General features: G+C 38.8%; 1 protein-coding gene across 8 annotated transcripts in view; it reads right to left on the bottom strand.

Moving 5' to 3' along the window:
• The window catches only part of ACER3 (alkaline ceramidase 3), a 156052-nt gene that overhangs the window by 76370 nt on the left and 58641 nt on the right, over window positions 1–21041 (bottom strand). For 7 of the 8 annotated variants that reach the window (XM_055549152.1, XM_055549151.1, XM_055549154.1 and 4 more), the window contains one exon: window positions 3764–3816. The exons of the other annotated variant lie outside the window; for it this stretch is intronic. In XM_055549152.1, coding sequence (XP_055405127.1) covers window positions 3764–3816 — 53 coding nt within the window. The remainder of the gene's footprint in view (window positions 1–3763; window positions 3817–21041) is intronic. 8 annotated transcript variants of the gene reach the window in all.

Raw genomic sequence — 21041 nt, 5'->3', positions numbered from 1 at the left:
AAAGAGCCTCTTCATGAAAGTGAGAGTGAAAAAGTTGGCTTAAAATTCAGCATTCAGAAAACTAAGATCATGGCAGCCAGTCCTATCACTTCATGGCAAATAGATGGGGAACAGTGGAAACAGTGACAGACTTTATTTTGGGGGGCTCCAACGCTAGTAAAGTAATGCTCAAAATTCTCCAAGCCAGGCTTCAGCAATATGTGAACCGTGAACTTCCTGATGTACAAGCTGGTTTTAGAAAAGGCAGAGGAACCAGACATCAAATTGCCAACATCGGCTGGATCATGGAAAAAGCAAGAGAGTTCCAGAAAAACATCTATTTCTGCTTTATTGACTATGCCAAAGCCTTTGACTGTGTGGATCACAAGAAACTGTGGAAAATTCTGAAAGAGATGGGAATACCAGACCACCTGATCTGCTTCTTGAGAAATTTGTATGCAGGTCAGGAAGCAACAGTTAGAAGTGAACATGGAACAACAGACTGGTTCCAAATAGGAAAAGGAGTTCATCAAGGCTGTATATTGTCACCCTGTTTATTTAACTTCTATGCAGAGTACATCATGAGAAACGCTGGACTGGAAGAAACACAAGCTGGAATCAAGATTGCTGGGAGAAATCTCAATAACCTCAGATAAGCAGATGACACCACCCTTATGACAGAAAGTGAAGAGGAACTCAAAAGCCTCTTGATGAAAGTGAAAGTGGAGAGTGAAAAAGTTGGCTTAAAGCTCAACATTCAGAAAACGAAGATCATGGCATCTGGTCCCATCACTTCATGGGAAATAGATGGGGAAATAGTGGAAACAGTGTCAGACTTTATTTTTCTGGGCTCCAAAATCACTACAGATGGTGACTGCAGCCATGAAATTAAAAGACGCTTACTCCTTGGAAGGAAAGTTATGACCAACCTAGATAGCATAGTCAAAAGCAGAGGCATTACTTTGCCAACAAAGGTTCGTCTAGTCAAGGCTATGGTTTTTCCTGTGGTCATGTATGGATGTGAGAGTTGGACTGTGAAGAAGGCTGAGCACCGAAGAATTGATGCTTTTGAACTGTGGTATTAGAGAAGACTCTTGAGAGTCCCTTGGACTGCAAGGAGATCCAACCAGTCCATTCTGAAGGAGATCAGCCCTGGGATTTCTTTGGAAGGAATGATGCTAAAGCTGAAACTCCAGTACTTTGGCCACCTGATGCGAAGAGTTGACTCATTGGAAAAGACTCTGATGCTGGGAGGGATTGGGTGCAGGAGGAGAAGGGGACGACAGAGGATGAGATGGTTGGATGGCATCACTGACTCGATGGACGTGAGTCTGAGTGAACTCCAGGAGTTGGTGATGGACAGGGAGGCCTGGCATGCTGCGATTCATGGGGTTGCAAAGAGTTGGACACGACTGAGTGACTGATCTGATCTGAAAATCACTGCAGAGGGTGACTGCAGCCATGAAATTAAAAGACCCTTGTTCCTTGGAAGAAAAGCTATGACCAACCTAGACAGCATATTAAAAAGCAGAGACATTACTTTGCCAACAAAGGTCCATCTAGTCAAAGCTGTGGTTTTTCCAGTAGTCATGTATGGATGTGAGAGTTGGACTATAAAGAAAGCTGAGTGCTGAAGAATTGATGCTTTTGAACTGTGGTGTTGGAGAAGACCCTTGAGAGTCCCCTGGACTGCAGGGAGATCCAACCAGTCCATCCTAAAGGAAATCAGTCCTGAATATTCATTGGGAAGGACTGATGCTGAAGCTGAAACTCCAATACTTTGGCAACCTGATGCTAAGAACCGACTCATTGAAAAAGACCCTGATGCTGGGAAAGATTGAGGACAACAGGAGAAGGGGACAACAGAGGATGAGATGGTTGGATGGCATCACCAAGTCAATGGACATGAGTTTGAGTAAACTCCAGGAGTTGGTGATAGACAGAGAGGCCTGGCATGCTGCAGTCCATGGGGTCACAAAGAGCCAGACACGACTGAGTGACTGAACTGACTCACTGACTTTCAAAATCCCACCTAACTTTGCAGAAATTGATAAATGCCAGGGATCCAAAATAGATTAAACAATTTTTAAAAAGAAGAATAAATTTGGAGGATTCACAGCTCCCAATTTCAAAATTTACTACATACCTACCTGAATCAAGGTACATATAGGTCAGTGGAATCAAGAGTCAAGAAATAAACTCATAAATTTATAATTGATTGATTTCAACAGGGGTGCCACGACATTTCAGTGGGGAAAGAACCTACATATCCACAATACCACCAACAAAATCAAGAAATTAACATAGATTAATTACTACTACATAATCCTCCGATCCCATTAAATTTTTCTAAGTGTCCCAATAATATCATAAGTGCACGTGCACACACACATACATGCACACACATATACATTCACAGGATCCAGTCCAGATTTATACAGCATATTTACTCCTCATGTCTTTTTAGTCTCCTTCAATCTTGAACAGTTCCTTGGTCTTTTCACTTTATGATCATGGATACTTTTGAAGACTACAGGCCACTTGTTTTACAGAATGTCATATTTTAATATAGCTGTAATTAATAATTCATAGACTGTTAATTAAACAGGTCCTTCCAGATTAGCGCTATCCAATACAGTAGGCACTAGGCATATGTGGTTATTGAGCATTTGGAGTAATCTATACTGAAATACTGGAGAAGGCAATGGCACCCCACTCCAGTACTTTTGCCTGGAAAATCCCACGGACGAAGGAGCTTGGTAGGCTGCAGTCCATGGGGTCACTAAGAGTCGGACACAACTGAGCGACTTCACTTTCACTTTCCGGCATTGGAGAAGGCAATGGCAACCCACTCCAGTGTTCTTGACTGGAGAATCCCAGAGATGGCAGGGCCTGGTGGGCTGCCGTCTATGGGGTTGCACAGAGTCGGACACGACTGAAGCGACTTAGCAGCATACTGAAATACACTGCAAGTGTGAAATATATACCCAATTTTAGGCTGTGAGACATTTCATTAATAGACTATTATATGTTGAAATAATAGCAATACTTTGGATATACTGAGTTAAAATATATTATTAAAATTAATTACACCTATTTCTTTTTAATGTGGCTTTTTAAAATGTGACTACTAGAAATTATACAAGTAGTTCACATTATATTTTTTTCAAATATATTTTTTAATTGAAGGATAATTGCTTTATAGAATTTTTTTGTTTTCTGTCAAACCTCAACACAAACCTCAACATTATATTTCTATTGGACAGTGTTATTCTAGAAGTTTATGGGTTAGTAATGGGGAACAAAGAGGTTAAAAGATTCAGGACAACCTATATGGCCCCCTTGGAGCAAGGACAGTAAATATAAATCCTAGCATAGCTCTAAAACCCTGCTAGTTAAAGGAACCAGACCATTCAACTGGACACCGTAAAAGAGACATAAGGGAACATAGCAGCTAAGAATAAGAATACATTGTTTTGGTGAGGATGTCTGTATGGCACTTTACTTTCTAACCCTGCTCTAAAGCCATACATGCCTTAACAGAGGTGGTCAAAAACTCATACTGCTCTTGCTTGGTTTCTCTCTGGACCACTTCTTTGCTTGCCTCTTTACTTCACTTATTCAACCTGGATCCTTTGGCCTGAAGTAAAAACTCCTGGGATTACAGATCTCATCTTTTTTCTCTTGTCTCAATATCACCCTCTAGATATTCGCTCTTTCCTAAAATATGAAGTGTCTCTGGATTAAGGGAAATAAGCATTTAGTAAATTTTGTCATTACTGACCTGCATTTCATATTTCAGAGTCATGTGGAAGCACCAGGATCCCATTCCTACCACTGAAATTAAAACAAACAAACAAACAAACAAAAACAATTAGCATGAAATTCTTTGTGGGGAGCCAGAGTGACTTGAAAAAACAATAAGACATTTTAAAGCACTGAGTTTTAAGAACAAATTTATGAAATCCTGTGGCAAGATATACCAGACCCTGCCTAAGCTCTATCTATAATTGATGAAATTTTGGAACAGAAAAAAAAAACAACAAGCATAAATTCTCGTAAATTCCCTCCAGTAAGTGATTTACTAGATTAATCAATATTCTCCATTTTTTTGCATAAAATGTATTATGGATGCTAGGGGTAAGTTTTAATGCTCAGAGCTGGTTAGCTACTCTTCAGTACTTCTTTGTATTTCTAATCCAAATAGTTGAAGTATATGCTTAATAAGAACCAATCAGTTATGTTTGTTTGTTCCCAAACTTGTTAATGCCACTGTATTTAGCTAACAGAAATATGACTGCAAAAAGACAGCTACTGTTTCTATAAAAACTATTTAAAATATTTCAAGAAATGTTGAAAACAGACAATAAAATTGAGTTGCTAATAAAAATTGCTCTTAATATCTGTAGATACATGTTACAAATTGGGGAAAATTCTACATTCATGTCTTGAAGTTCTTTCCAAGTGCTTCTATTTTAAATAAATCATTTTCATTTTAAGGTTTAAAATTTTCTGTTTGTTTTTCAATGCAAAAAAGACTAATCAGAACTATAGGGTACTATATTCAAAGGCCATGCTCTGCATCAAATCATTGTCAAAGATTATACCACTATGCTTCAATTAAAATAAAACTTAAAGATGGGTATATATATTTTTCAATAATTATAGCTTTGACTCTTTAAAAATTAACAGAATAAATATCACTCCCGATCACATCTGATTCTACTGTGATGAAGCTCAGTTCAATAAACCTTTACTGAGTACTTCCTATTTGCCAAATTCAACTACAGACACTGAGGTACAAAGATAAGATCCAGTCATTGGCCTTTATGAAGCATACAGGCTAATGGAAGAGACAGGCCGATAAACAGAAGATACCAGTATGTGGAGAAATGGGGAGGAAAAAAAAGATTATTGCATAGAGTGAACTTCCTTGGTGGTTCCGCTGGTAAAGAACCCACCTCTCGATGCAGGAGACATGGGTTTGATCCCTGGGTAGGGAAGATTCCCTGAAGAAAGAAAAGGCAACCTGCTCCAGTATTCTTGCCTGGAAAACTTCACCGACAGAGGAACTACAGTCCACAGGAGTGGACATGACTGAGAGTGCAGTGCACACGCACGCACGCATGCACATGCACACACACACACTACCATAGAAGCACAGTCCTTGGGAAGAGTTGGACACGACTGAGAGCAACACACACACACACACACACACACACACACACTCTCTCTCTCTCTCTCTCTACCATAGGAACACAAAAGACGGGACTTTCGAAAGAAGCCAGAGAAAGCAAGAATGATGCCAGAGGAGTCTGTCTCAAGGATATAACAGTTAGCCCAAGAAACACAGTAAATGTGGATGTTATCAAATCATTTCAACAAAGCCATTAGGGGAAGATTTCAAACCCTTTGTTACTCTTGTTTTAAAAAAAAATCAGTACCAATATTATCACATTTTTTTAGTGCTCAAAAGGAGATGAGAGAAGTAAAGAGATACTGAACTCATCTTACTAAGGAAATGAGGAAGTGGGATGGTGGCTGCCTTTTTTCAAAGGAGAAATCAGAAAATTAGATAAATTAATGGCAGGAGAAAAAAAAACAAACCTTGTGAGCTATTTAAATTCATACAATATACTATAAAGTAAAAAAATAAAAATGAGGTGGATGACTATTTATCCTGAAAGGCAGACTGGCCACTTAATCTATGTCTCACTCAAGGGCTGTTTTTATCCAAACGTTTCCAAATATTCTCTTGTCACTGTTTACTATATTACATTAAAGCCTGATCTTTAAAAAATCTCTATAGTTTATTCCCATTCGAAACTCCATTTAGAGTGCAAAGAAATAGAACAGAATATCACCTTTCTCCATATAATATTTTATATTTTGCCACTATAAAGCAAACCACCAATTTTTGCTAAAATGAATTAGCTTTATTGAGATGCAATTCACATGTATGTGTGCATGCTCAGTGATGTCTGACTCTTTGCAACCCCATGGACTATAGTCCGCCAGGCTCCTCTGCCCATGGGACTCTCCAGGCAAGAGATCTTTCTACTGATCTCTACTCCACTGATCTTTCTACTGTCTATAGTTTTGTCTTTTCCAAACTGTCATACAGTTGGAATCATACAGTAAGTAGCCTTTTCAGACTGGCTTTTTACTTAGTAATATGCATTTATGGTTCTTCCATGGCTGTCCATGGCCTTATATACCACAGCTCTTTCTAGTGCTGAATAATATTCCATTGTCTGGAGGTACCACAGTTTATTTCTCCATTCACCTATTAAAGGGCAGATTAGCTCCTTTCAGGTATGGCATTATGAATAAACCTGTATCTGTGTGCAGGTTTCTGTGTAAACAACAATTTTCATCTCTATCAGGTAAATGCCAGGGAAAGTTCGATTGTATGGTGAGAGTATGTTTTATGAGAAACTGCCAAACTGTTTCAAAGTGGCTGTGCCATTCTGCATCCCTACCAGCAATGAATGAAAGTTCCTGTTGCTTCAAAACCTCAGTTCCTTTTCAACAGATATTTACGGGGCGCTTAACAATGTTCCATGGATCCCAGCCTTATCTAACTCAATGAAATGAGGAGCCATGCTGGTAGGGCCACGCAAAACAAATGGGTCATGGTGGAGAGTTCTCAAAAAACATGGGCCACTGGAGAGGGAATGGCAAACCACTTCAATATTCTTGCCTTGAGAACCCCGTGAACAGCATGAAAAGGCAAATAGGACACTGAAAAATGAACTTCCCAGGTCGGTAGGTGCCCAGTATACTCCTAACTCCAGAAAAAATGAACAGATGGAGCCAAAGTGAAAACAACACCCATATGTGGATGTAACTGGTAATGGAAGTAAAGCCCAATGCTGTAAAGAACAATATTGTATAGGAACCTGGAATGTTAGGTCCATGAATCAAGGTAAATTGGAAGTGGTCAAACAGGAGATGGCAAGAGTGAACATTGATATTTTAAGAATCAATGAATTAAAATGGACCGGAATGGGCATATTTAATTCAGATGACCATTATATCTACTACTGTAGGCAAGAATCCCTTAGAAAAAATGGAGTAGCCCTCATAGTCAACAAAATAGTCCGAAATGCAGTTCTTGGGTGTAATCTCAAAAAGGACAGAATGATCTCTGTTTCCAAGGCAAACCATTCAATATCACAGTAATCCAAGTCTATAGCCCAACCACTAATGCCAAAGAAGCTGACGTGGAACAGTTCTACAAGACCTTCCAGAACTAACACCAAAAAAGATATCTTCTTCATCATAAGGGGACTAGAACGCAAAGTAGGAAGTCAAGAGGCACCTGGAATAACAGGCAAGTTTAGCCTTGGAATACAAAATGAAGCAGGGCAAAGGCTAACAGAGTTTTGCCAAGAGAACACACTGGTCATAGCAAACACCCTTTCCCAACAACACAAGAGACAACTCTACATACAGACATCACCAGATGGACAATACCAAAATCAGATTGATTATATTCTTTGCAGCCGAAGATGGAGAAGCTCTATACATACTCAGCAAAAACGAGACCAGAAGCTGACTGTGGTTCAGATTATGAACTCCTTATTATTCAGACTTAAATTGAAGAAAGTAGAGAAAACCATTAGATCATTCACTTATGACCTAAATGAAATCCTTTACGATTATACAGAGGAAGTGACAAATAGATTAAAGGAATTAGAACTGACAGACAGCGTGCCTTAAGAACTATGGACAGAGGTTCATGACACTGTACGAAGGCTGTGACCAAGACCATCCCCAGGAAAAAGAAATACGAAAAGGCAAAATGGTTGTCTGAGGAGGCCTTACAAATAGATGAGAAAAGAAGAAAAGCAAAAGGCAAAGGAGAAAAGGAAAGATATATCCATCTGAAGAATAGCAAGGAGAGATAAGATAGCAAGATAAGATAGCAAGAAAGCCTTCCTAAGTGATCAGTGCAAAGAAATAGAGGAAAACAATAGAATGGGAAAGACTAGAGATCTCTTCAAGATAATTAGAGATACCAAAGGAACATTTCATGCAAAGATGGGCACAATAAAGGACAGAAATGGTATGGACCTTACAGAAGCAGAAGATATTAAGAGGTGGCAAGAATACACAGAAGAACTATACAAAACAGATCTTCATGACCCAGATAACTATGATGGTGTGATCACTCACCTAGAGCCAGACATCCTGGAGTGCGAAATCAAGTGGGCCTTAGGAAGCATCAATACGACCAAAGCTAGTAGAGCAGACGGGAATACACCACCTTACCTGCCTCCTGAGAAATCTGTATGCAGGTCAAGAAGCAACAATTAGAACAGGACATGGAGCAATGGACTGGTTCCAAATCGGGAAAGGAGTAGTACATCAAGGCTGTATATTGTCACCCTGTTTATTTAACTTATATGCAGAGTACATCATGTGAAATGCCAGGGCTGGATGAAGCACAAGTTGGAATCAAGATTGTCAGGAGAAATATCAATAACTTCAGATATGCAGATGATACCACCCTTATGGCAGAAAAAGAAGAGGAACTAAAGAGCCTCTTGATGAAAGTGAAAGAGGAGAGTAAAAAAGTTGGCTTAAATCTCAGAAAATTCAGAAAACTAAGATCTTGGCATCTGGCCCTAGCACTTCATGGCAAATAGATGGGAAAACAGTTCAAACAATGACAGACTTTCTTTTCTTGGGCTCCAAAATCACTGCAGATGGTGACTGCAGCCATGAAATTAAAAGACGCTTGCTCCTTGGAAAAAAAGTTATGACCAACCTAGAGACCATACAAAAAGGTAGAGACATTACTTTGCCAACACAGGTCCATCCAGTCAAAGCTATGGTTTTTCCAATAGTCATGTATGGATGTGAGAGTTGGACCATTAAGAGAGCTGAAGAATTTGAACTGTGGTGTTGGAGAAGACTCTTGAGAGTCTCTTGGACTGCAAGGAGATCAAACCAGTCAATCCTAAAGGAAATCAACCCTAAATATTCACTGGAAGGACTGATGCTGAAGCTGAAGCTCCAATACGTTGGCCACCTGATGGGAAGAACTGACTCACTGGAAAAGACCCTGATGCTGGGAAAGATTGAAGGCAGGCCAGGATGAGATGGCTGGATGGCACCACTGACTTGATGGACATGAGTTTCAGCAAGCTCTGGGAGTTAATGATGGACAGGGAAAGCCTGGCATGTTGCAGTCCATGGGGTCGGAAAGGGTCAGACATGAATGAGCAACTAAACTGAACTACCAACATTCCACGGCAGTTGTAGCTCAGTTAGTAAAGAATCTGCCTGCAGTGCAGGAGACCTGGGTTCGATCCCTGGGTTGGGAAGATCCCCTGGAGAAGGAAATGGCAACCCACTCCAGTATCCTTGCCTGGAAAATCTCATGGACAGAGGAGCCTGGTGGGCTGCAGTCCATGGGGTCACAAAGAGTCGGGCATGACTGAGCGACGAACACTTACCAACATTCCAAGCATTTCCACTGGGATAAAGGAGTGAATAAGAGATATATGTTTCCTGTCCTAAGAACTTTTAGGAAGACACTAAAAATATGAGAGAGGCCATTTCAAAGCTAACGGGAGTCTATGCAAGGGGGTTATACTACCTCGTCTAGTGAGTCAGAAGAGGGATATCAGGGGAAGTAACACATGGAGTTAAATAGGTGAAAAGAACTTTTTAAAATGAGATCATTCTATGTAGAAGGATCATCCAACATAAAGGAATGAAAATGCACTTAAAGAAGTAAAAGAGCTTGGCTTCAACTATAAACATTGTTGCATCCAGTGAGAATATTGCCATGATTTGCAGGCAGTAAACTGAAAAGAACTTTTAAAGTCATGCTATGATTTGAACTGCATCCTAAACACAAAGTCTTTGAAAAACTACATCCACATACACGAATACATAAGTGCACACACAGATTAACAGGACTGACTTTTGCATTAAAAAAATATCACTGTGGTTACAAGGCAGGAAAATGTTTACAGGAGTAGTTTCCTAACTTTGATAGCAAAAAAAATTGTTTGGGAACTCCATATATGTGTATTTATTTATAAATTGTATACACACTGCTGTGTTAAGATACTACATGTATTTTTAAACATGTAAAATAGAAAAAAAATTTTTTAATGATATAAATAAATACAAATAGAGGAGTTACAGCTTTCTTCCTGCCCCAACAGATCATTTTTCTCACTACCTGGGGAATGAGCATCCTACTTGATGATTGTCAGTTTTAATGATAAAGACTAAACTCCTTGCAAGGCATACATGGAGCTTTGTAATTTGGCTCCATTCAGTTCATTTTATCGAACTTGTAGTTCAGTTACACCTGACTGCTTACTTCTCTCATCTCAACACTATCATCTTCTAATCTGTTCTGCCTTTGTTCACAGCTTACCCTGTTCTTTCAGCCTGGAACACTTACCCCTTTCATTATTCAATCCTACCTGCCTCTGGTGGCTCAGCGGTAAAGAATCTTCCTACAATCCAGAGATGTGGGTTCAGTCCTTGGGTTGGGAAGATCCCCTGGAGAAGGAAATAGCAACCTACTCCAGTATTTATGCCTGGGAAATCTCACTGACAGAGAAGCCTGGCAGGTACATGAGCTTGCAAGAGATAGATATGACTTATTGACCAAACCACCACCACCACCACCTGACTCTAGCCTTTGTCTCTGCTTACTGAAATCTCATGTAACGTCTAGATTCAATTTATTTTGTGATTTTCATTCCTTTCAGCTTTTACCTTGTCAAACAATTTCAAACTTTAGAATGTTGAAAGAATAGTCTAATGAACTCCTGTATATGCTCTATTCAGATTTACCAACTTTAATAATTTACATATGCATATATAAATTATTATCTTTCTGAAACATCTGTGTAAAGTGGATGCATCATGTCCCTTTACCCCTTAATACTTCAGTGTATATCCCAAATCCATTTTATTTATTTATTTTTACAACTCAAGCAGGCAAGATTTACTGGGCAAGCAGTAAGCAGAACCATTTTGAGACGTGAGAGTAGACCAACCCCTACAGGAGTAGCCCTGCCCCGTTTTGGCTTCCCTCTTTTATATCTCTTGTTCCCTCCCCTGAGCAGTGCCTGCCAGATCCATTTTAAACGGCACCTCCTAACTTAAATCTTCCTCTGTTTTCTCCCTAGTTAAGTCAACCATACAAGGCATCTAAGAAATAATGTTTGGCTACACCAGTAGTTATCAGTTTTTGGAAAACACTATTTTGCCTCAAGATCTTTACAATTGCTAGGACCTTGTCCCAGAAACTCCTGATTCAGTGGGTGTGCTGGTACCTATATTTTAAAGGCCTATCAATGACTTGTTGAACCTTAAAAGTGAAACATCACTGTTAAATTCAAAGATTCTAAGACAAAGTATGGTCCAGGTTTCTATAGCTCACTAAAGAATCTCCGACTCAATGGACACGAGTTTGAGTAAACTCTGGGAGTTGGTGATGGACAGGGAGGCCTGGCGTGCTGTAGTCCATGGGGCTGCAAAGAGTAGGACACAACAGAGTAACTGAACTGAACTGATAGAATCTCTAGAAGCTAGCACAGAACCAGGCACATAGAGAACACTTATTAAGTGTTTGGTGACTGGTTGATTTTTTTTTCTTTCTCCCTTTTTTCTCTTTTTCCTTCTCCATGATCTACTATTACACATTAAAGTAAGAATGTGTGTATGACTAGTAGAGGAAAATGAGGAATGAATTGAGAAAATATAACAGGAGAAATAAATGAGTACCGAAGAGAAAAAAATATTATTTGGGAATAATGTGGACAACAGAACAGAAAGCCTTGCCTGGCAAGGTAACATCTGAGTCAGAGAGATTCACAGGCAGAGAGACAGAGGGAGAACATATAAACGCAGAACAAACACACAGTTTGAGTCTAAATATTCAACCTAAAACAGCGCTCTGATTCTGTGTGAACACTGCTGATTCTCACTGTTATATGTTAGTGTTCTGTGCTGCCACCACCTCAGGCCCGGGGTGCTCCTCCCCTCTGTCCCCACAGCAGCACGCCTCTTCCATGCAAAGGCCAATTGGGCTCTTGTGGTCTAGGGCACCACCTGGTCTCTAAGTACTTCATGTTTTATCACTTTTCTCTCCTGTATCACCATCGCCACCTGGCTAATGGACTGTGCACAAAGTCTCTAATACCTCCTGTCCCATTTACCTGTGCTTCCTCACTTTCCTGAGTTTTCAAAAGAACTGCCTCCATTTCCTCACCTCTCTTCCCCATCCCTTCCTCAAATCTATTCACACCACTGAAAAAGCCCTTCTCTCTTTTTATCCTCCTCAATCTCTTAATAGTATTTAATAAGCAAGACGTGTTCCGCTCTAGTTTTCTGTAACACCTTGTTCTGCTCGTCTTCCTATCTTGGTGTTGCTTCCTCATAGGTTCTTTCGTTGGCTCCTTCTATCCTTAACATGTAAATCAGGGTCTGTAAATTCAAGTGCCTAGAGAGATATTTGACTAAAACATGCTAAGTTAAAAAAACAAATAAGAAACGGTGTAGAGACTGTGCTTAACTGGACAGACCATACTAAAGAACAGAGCTTAGGCTGATTGCTCCTGCATAGAAATATAGGCTTAGTGATGCTGCATTTTCAAATTATTCAAGAGAAGGCAAAAATCTGAATTTTTATGGGAACTCTCAATTTTCAAATGTGGGAAATTAAAGCATTTTAAAACTTTAAATATGGCAATTAAAACATGTCAGGATGCCAAATTCTGCCTTTGATGATGAACCTGTGGTATTTATGTTCATCTTTGGGCTTTTTTCTCTCAATATATTCATCTTCTTGGGGATCTCATCAGTTCCCATGGCTTCAAATACCAATTATAACAATGATGTCTACGCCTCACCTCTAAAATTCCAATGCCATGTATTTAAATGCCTACTTAGCGCTTCATTTAATGTCTCACAGGCATTTTAAACTCAACATAATCAAAACAATGCCAGATTTTCTCTCTACACAGTTGTCCAAACTGGAAACCTGAAAAGAAACTTTGAAAATCTTTCCTTTTTTCCAACTCCCACTTTTAATCCATTAATGAGTCCAATAGGCATTAAATCCAAAATACATGCTGAGCCATCCACTTTCCATTCTAATCCCAAAGAAAGGTAATGCCAAAGGATGCTCAAAATACCACACAACTGCACTCATCTCACACGCTAGTAAAGTGATGCTTAAAATTCTCCAAGCCAGGCTTCAGCAATACGCGAACCGTGACCTTTCAGATGTTCAAGCTGGTTTTAAGAAAGGCAGAGGAACCCGAGATCAAATTGCCAACATCTGCTGGATCATCAAAAAAGCAAGAGAATTCCAGAAAAACATCTATTTCTGCTTTATTGACTATGTCAAAGCCTTTGACTGTGTGGATCACAAGAAACTGTAGAAAATTCTGAAAGAGAAGAGAATACCAGACCACCTGACCTGCCTCTTGAGAAATCTGTATGCAGGTCAGGAAGCAACAGTTAGAACTGGACATGGAACAACAGACTGGTTCCAAATAGGAAAAGGAGTACATCAAGGCTGTATATTGTCACGCTGCTTATTTAACTTATATGCAGAGTAAATCATGAGAAACGCTGGGCTGGAAGAAGCACAAGCTGGCATCAAGATTGCCGGGAGAAATATCAATAACCTCAGATATGCAGATGACACCACCCTTACAGCAGATAGTGAAGAAGAACTAAAGAGCCTCATGATGAAAGTGAAAGAGGAGAGTGAAAAAGTTGGCTTAAAGCTCAACATTCAGAAAACTAAGATCATGGCATCCTGTCCCTTCACTTCATGGCAAATAGATGGGGAAACAGTGGAAACAGTGGCTGACATTATTTTTCTGGGCTTCAAAATCACTGCAGATGCTGATTGCAGCCATGAAATTAAGACGCTTACTCCTTGGAAGGAAAGTTATGACCAACCTAGATAGCATATTTAAAAGCAGAGACATTACTTTGTCAACAAAGGTCTGTCTAGTCAAAGCTATGGTTTTTCCAGTGGTCATGTATGGATGTGAGAGTTGGACTAGAAAGGAGGCTGAGAGCAGAAGAATTGATGTTTTTGAACTGTGGTGTTGGAGAAGACTCTTGAGAGTCCTTTGGACTGCAAGGAGATCCAACCAGTCCATCCTAAAGGAGATCAGTCTTGGGTGTTCATTAGAAGGACTGATGTTGAAGCTGAAGTTCCAATGCTTTGGCCACCTGATGCTAAGAGCTGACTCATTTGAAAAGATTCTAATGCTGGGAAAGATTGAGGGCAGGAGGAGAAGGGCACGACAGAGGATGAGATGGTTGGATGGCATCACTGACTCTATGGACACGGGTTTGGTGGACTCCGGGAGTTGGTGATGGACAGGGAGGCCTGGCATGCTGTGGTTCATGGCATCGCAAAGAATCGGACACGACTGAGTGACTCAACTGAACTGAACATCCACTTTTCACCAATCTCCACTGATGCTATCCTAGTCTGAGCCACTATCACCTGTCACTTGGGCCATTGCAGTAGTCTCTGTTGACTGGTTTTCCAGCTTGCACTCTTATTGTCCACAAATAGATTCTCCACAGGTAGTCAGGGAGATCTTTTAAAAACACAAATAGGATCATGCCACTCTCCTGCTAAAACCCTCCACTGGCTTTTAGAATAATATCCATACTCTTCACTCTGGCCTATGGTGAGACCCAACGTGATCTGGCCCCTGCCTAAATCTCTCCAACATCATGTTCTGCTACTTTCCCTCTTAACTACTAATGAGTATTAAGGGGAAATCAAAAAGTAAACAGATAAAATATGATGCCTTAAGTGCTGTGATAAAGATATGCATCGTATTCAGTGGGTCATCTAATTCTATCAAGGGGCTGAGGAAGGTTTAAAAAAGGAAGGCTTTCTAGAGAAAATGACACTTAAACTGAATCCTGACTGACATACATGCCAAGTTCACCAAATAAGAGGTTACAAGCAGAGATATAAAAATATATACAGTACTAAAAACAGCTAATAGGCTGATACAGCTTAAGTATAAGGTACATGTGTGAGAGTTATGGAAAATGAAACTTGTTAAGGCAGAGGGTCCAGATTAGGACCAACTTGCCTAGGAATATAGATTTTGAAATAGGTTATCTCATTCAAAGAGAAAATGGTTGAATCAAAAGAGGCACACTCGCCTAAAGAGAACACTGGTAAAATTTAGCTAGTAAGCCAGTTTTCACCAGTGACAAACTACAATTTATCAGCAAGTACATATTTTATAACATATTATTCAAATTGACACAAATAATAAATTCAAGAATAGGAAAGTTGAGTTCTTTTAGCTAAGAAACAAATGCTAAATGTGTAAAAGCAAAACAATACTCATTGATCCTTGAATTATACAAATTAGAAATTTTGACAATATTTTAAAAAAGAATCTAAGCATTGTCCTTTTCTTTCTTTTGCAAAATAATTGATTCAATCACACAGAGAATAAAATATTTAATTAATGTAAGGGTGACCTAGCCAACATTTCATCACAGTCTCCCTTAAAAAGTCTGAGACATCAAAGTGAAAATAAAATTCACATTTTTAGGAATTGTCTACAGCATTCCGAAAAACAAGTAACAGAGAAAAACAACGTTGCCAACATGGTTATGGCTATACATAGTGAAAACTGAGGCAGTCAAATTAGTAATGGAACCAGATAAAGAGGTCAAATGCACCAATATATCTAGTTAGAATTTTCTAACTAGATGTTCATACTCACAGCATTTTACCATGGTTTAAAGAGTCTCTCAAGCATATAAACAGAATTTCACCAGGTTGGAACCTCTTGATTCAAATATTTTGGTATGCTACCATCTTTTTCAAGGTTACAACAGACTACAGATATGTTCTGATACACATCTCTTTAATCCATTTGACGTCTGACCACACTGAGGAAACAGTGTACAACTTAACCATCTGAGTGCTCAGAAGCAGGAAACTTTGGAAGATGTGACTATGGCAGAATGGTCAGAGATGTAAAATTACTAGGTTTGAAGATGGGGGAAAAGGGACCAAGTCAAGATGGAGAAGACAGAGTATGTGGGCAGCCACATAAACTGGAAAGGACAAGGAAATTGACTCTCCCCCTACAACCTTCAGAAAGGAACACAGGCTCTCCTCCAACAGCCTTCAGAAAGGACAGATATGTTGACATTAGCCCACTGAGACTTGTATCAGAATTCTAGTTTAAAGAAATGCAAAATAATAAACCTATCCTTTTTTTTGGTACTTTGTTAGAGGAGCGGTAGAAAACCAATACAGGGCTGATTTTGAAAATGTTTACTTAAAACAAGCATTAGGTTCTTATTCCCTCTCGTCTTAACAGCAAGTTTTACTGAGATCTATTAGAAAAATAATGAGAGGACATTTTTTGTTTTTCCATTGATCTGTTATGAATATCTCTTCCTTTCATAAAATGTACACATTTGGGATATAATATAGCAGAAAAATGAACAAAAAGGAAGAAATAGATAAAGGGACTAGGTAGTTCCAAAGCAGTTATAACCGGGCAGGTGGACTAAAGTGAAATCTGGCTTACTGGAAGAACTGGCAGTTGCTCAGGGACATGGGATGTTAAAACGTAATGCTTTTCACACTCTTATCTTCCCTCATTCCTCCTCATTGCACTTGGCACCTTTCCATCATAACACCACGCTGTTAGTACATCGTTGCTGCTGTTTAGTTGCTAAGTTGAGCCCAACTCTTTTGTGACCCCATGGGCTGTTCATGGGATTCTCCAGGCAAGAATACTAGAGTGGGTTGCATTTCCTTCTCCAGGGGATCTTCCTGACCAAGATATTGAACCTGCAACTCCTCTCGAGTTTCCTGCATTGCAGGCGGGTTCTTTTACAGCTGAGCCAGCAGGGAAGCCCCTGTTAGTGCACACTTAATTATAAATTTATCAGATTAATTCGTTTCCCCTGCTAAACTCTAAGCTCCAATGAACAATGGTTTGAGAGCTATGTGTGTGCTAAGTCACTTCAGTCATTCATGTTCGACTCTTTGTGACCCCAAAGACTGCAGCCTGCCATGTTCCTCTGTCCATGGGATTCTCCAGGCAAGAATACTGGAGTGGGTTGCCATGCCCTGCTCCAGGAGAAATCCCCAACCAGGGATCCAACCCATGTTTCTTAAGTCTCCTGCAGTGGCAGGCAGGTTCTTTACCACTAGCACCACCTGGGAAGCTTGAGAGTTATAACTAACACATAACTAAGTACAACTGATTTTTAGTAAAAATCTGCTGAATAAATTAAAAAATTACTAAAACAGGCTCTGAGCCAGAACACAATGACCCTTGTAACAATCTGCTCCTAATATACTTCTACACAACATCAAAGTTCCCAATTCTTTCTGCAAAATCTCCCTCAATGTCAAAAAGTTCATATCAATTAAGTAGTTATTATAGATTTTTGGTCATAAATACACACAGAAATGCACTGATTAATGCCTCTAATACTTCTTTAAACAGTCGTGGAGAAAGGCATACTTGCCTTGTTTTGACCTTCTAGGAATGCTTCTATTCCTAATGCTAGCTTCAAGATGGATCTGTGTATCTTACCATGTTAAGACAGGATTTGTGAATTCTTATTTCCTTGAGTTTTTCTTTTTAAATTAGAAATGGTTGCTGAATTTTGACAATGGCTTTTACAACATCTATGGAGATAATCACGTAGTTTTTCTTCTTAAATCAATTAATATAGTAAATAGAATTAATGGATCTCTAAAATTTGAATTATCATCCATTCTAGAGACAAACTCCAGTTGTCTTGGTGTATTATTTCCCTAATGTGAGACTACATTCTGTTTACTACTTACTACTTTTTAAAAGAAGAAAACAGAAAGATAAATTTATATAGCTTGTTTAATAACACAATTCCAAAAAAGGCTTTTAAAACCAGAAGATGTTTTGTTCTTTAAGTTTGTCACAAATTCATTTGATAGCAAAGCCTGACTTAATTGGAAATGAGGCTATTTATAGTGATTATTAAGCCTAGTTAGTATGAATATTTACATGTTAAGCAGCAATATGGATATGTTCACCTGCAGGGTGCTGTCCCAGGTTTCAGCAGGCTTTATACTATACTAGCAAACATATTCTATTAATTTTCTAGAACTAAAAAACAATCTGAGTTCAGAAATATTTCTGGTCCCAAGGATTTGGATAAGGATCTGTTAACATATATTAGTGATATAATGGAAAGAAATTAAAAGAAAGAAATTGAGCTCATGGGCTTTCTCTGAACTTCAGAGAGTGAATTCTATGAGGATGACTTTCCATGAAGAGATACTGATATAAAGAGATCTGTCTAAAAATTACCCAACATTCTTCAGTTAGAAGAAGATTACAGGAAAAAATAATTTAGGAAGTTATGCTCCTCCACATAGTCACAAGAATACTAGAAGAGGGCATGTATGTAGAATAGTTTCTCAAAACATCGTATCTGTATAGAGATAAATAATAACTTGAGGTCTTTAAGTTGCAAAGGAAATCACTTAATAAAGAATGGATCCAGGCTTCCCTGGTAGCTCTGGTAAAGAATCCTCCTGCCAATACAGGAGATACAGGTTCGATCCCTGATCTAGGAAGATCCCACATGCTGCAGAGCAACTAAGCTTGTGTGCCACAAGTACTGAGCCTGTGCTCTGGGAGCTGCAACTACTGAGCCCACGTGCCGAGAGTCCATGCTCCACAACAAGAGAAGCCACGACAATCAGAAGCCCATACGCTGCAATTAGAGAGCAGCCCCACTCACTGCAACTAGAGGAAAGCCCACACAGCAATGAAGACCCAGCACAGCCAAAAATAAATAAATAAATGAAATTAAAAAGGATAGATTTCCCCTCTCTCTCTCTCTACATATATATATAAGACACAGATCCTTGCAAGAGAGAATAAAAAATCCTCAAAATCAGAGAGACAAATAAGACTTACCTAATCTTGAACAATTAGGAATGGTTGTTTGGATTCTACTTGTCAAGGACAAGAGGAAAAGTAGCTGCATTCTACTGCAGAAGAGTCTCAGCACCTATACATGCTACCACTGACTTAAAATGTTCTCTATATATTTATCCTGCTCTACTATTTTCTTTCTTCCTTCCACACCACCTGTGAGATGTAGGAACTAAACACCCCTTCTTCTCTCACACAATATGCACATTCCTCCGTGTCCTGTGTCCACTGGGTTTTATTTTTTAAACAAGAATTGAGATATACCATCAAATTCACTCAGTGTAAGTGTACAGTTTTAAGAATTTTAGTAAATTTAAAGAGTTGTGCTACCATCATCACAATCCAGTTCTGTGAGAATTCCCTCAACCCCCAATTTCTCTTATGCCTATTAGCAGTCAACATCCACTCTAAATCACAAGTAACTAATTATTTGCTCTTCATCTCTATAATTTTGCTTCTTCTAGAAATTTCATATGAATAGGATCATACAATCTGTGGTCCTTTGCATCTTTTGGTTCCTTTCACTTGGCATAATGTTTTTTAGGTTCATTAATGATGTTATATGTAGCAGTAGTTTGATCCTTTGGTTTGCTAATAATTTACATAGGGTATTTGCACTGATAATCATGATATTAGTCCTTAAATTTATTTTTATGGCATTTTATTAGGTTGTTTGCCTCATAAAAAGAATTTGGAAGTCTTCTTTCATTATCTATGCTTTGGAAAAATTTATGTAGCATTGGAACTATCTGGTCTTTGAAAGTTTACTAGAACTCTTTGAAACTATCTGGACACAGCACTGCTTGCGGAGGAATTCCTTAATAAGTTACTCTATTTCCTAAATAAAAATTAGCTGATAAAACTTTCTATCTTTTGGATCAATTCTGACAAATTGCATTTTCCTAGGAAATTAGCCAATTCTAAATTTATTCATTTACATGGAGGTTTTAAAATTCTTGCTTTTGTTTCAGTGGACATTTCCTCTTTGTCATTTCTTATTTTTTAGAATATTTTATTCATTCATTTATTTTTGGCTGCACTGAGTGTTGGTTGAAGCATGTGGGCTTAGTTGACCCACAGCAAGTGGGATCTAAGTTCCCCGACCAGGGATCAAACCCTCATTCCCTGCATTGGAAGGCAGATTCTTAACCACTGGAACATCAGGGAAGTCCCCATTTCTTATTTCAGTGTTCATGTTTGCTTTTTTAAAAAATTATTGATTCATTTATTTTTGGCCATATGAAATGGCATGTGGGATCTTAGTTCCCTAACCAGGGATCAAAACAGCATTCCCTGCCCTGGAAGCACAGAATTTTAACCACTGGACAGCCAGGGAAGTCCTTGCTTCTTTCTTCTAAAGTTAGCTAGTTGTCTACTTTTTTATTAAAAAAATAGATTTTGATTTGTTAATTAGATCTACACTTTTCTGTTCTCTATCTTGTCACTTTCTGCTTTTATCTTTATGTTATGGTCTTTTTCTTGCCTTTAGAGTTGGGATTTTAATTAATTTTTCACTTTTCATTTTTATCTTTTATTATTTGTTTAAGCCTATGGATTATCCTCTGATAGTGGCTTTATATAAATCTCCATAGATTCTGATATGCAGACTTTTTGTTGCAACTGTATTTTAGGAATCCTGTTATTTCCATTTCTATATTCCCTTTCAACCAAGAGTTAGTAGAAGATTTAAAATTTTAAATAGCAAGAGCTTTTTTATGGTTTGAATTTGTTGTTAATTTATAGCATGGATGCACTATGACCAGAGGATGTTGTTTTAATATTTCTACTTAATAGAACTTACTGTTTTGTTTTTATAAATGTTCTATGTGTACTTCAAAAGAGGGTATATTCTGTTCTCAGGGTGTAAACTTCAGCATAAAGCCATGCTGCTGCTGCTGCTAAGTCGCTTCAGTCATGTCTGACTCTGTGCGACCCCATAGACAGCAGCCCACCAGGCTCCCCCGTCCCTGGGATTCTCCAGGCAAGAGTACTGGAGTGGGGTGCCATTTCTCCAATGCATGAAAGTGAAAAGTGAAAGTGAAGTCACTCAGTCGTGTCCGA

This window comes from Bubalus kerabau, chromosome 15 (genome assembly GCF_029407905.1).
Source record: "Bubalus kerabau isolate K-KA32 ecotype Philippines breed swamp buffalo chromosome 15, PCC_UOA_SB_1v2, whole genome shotgun sequence".
Taxonomy (NCBI): Eukaryota; Metazoa; Chordata; class Mammalia; order Artiodactyla; family Bovidae; genus Bubalus; species Bubalus kerabau.
The sequence above is the reverse complement of the archived record's forward strand: the minus strand, read 5'-3'. Positions and strand labels throughout refer to the sequence as shown.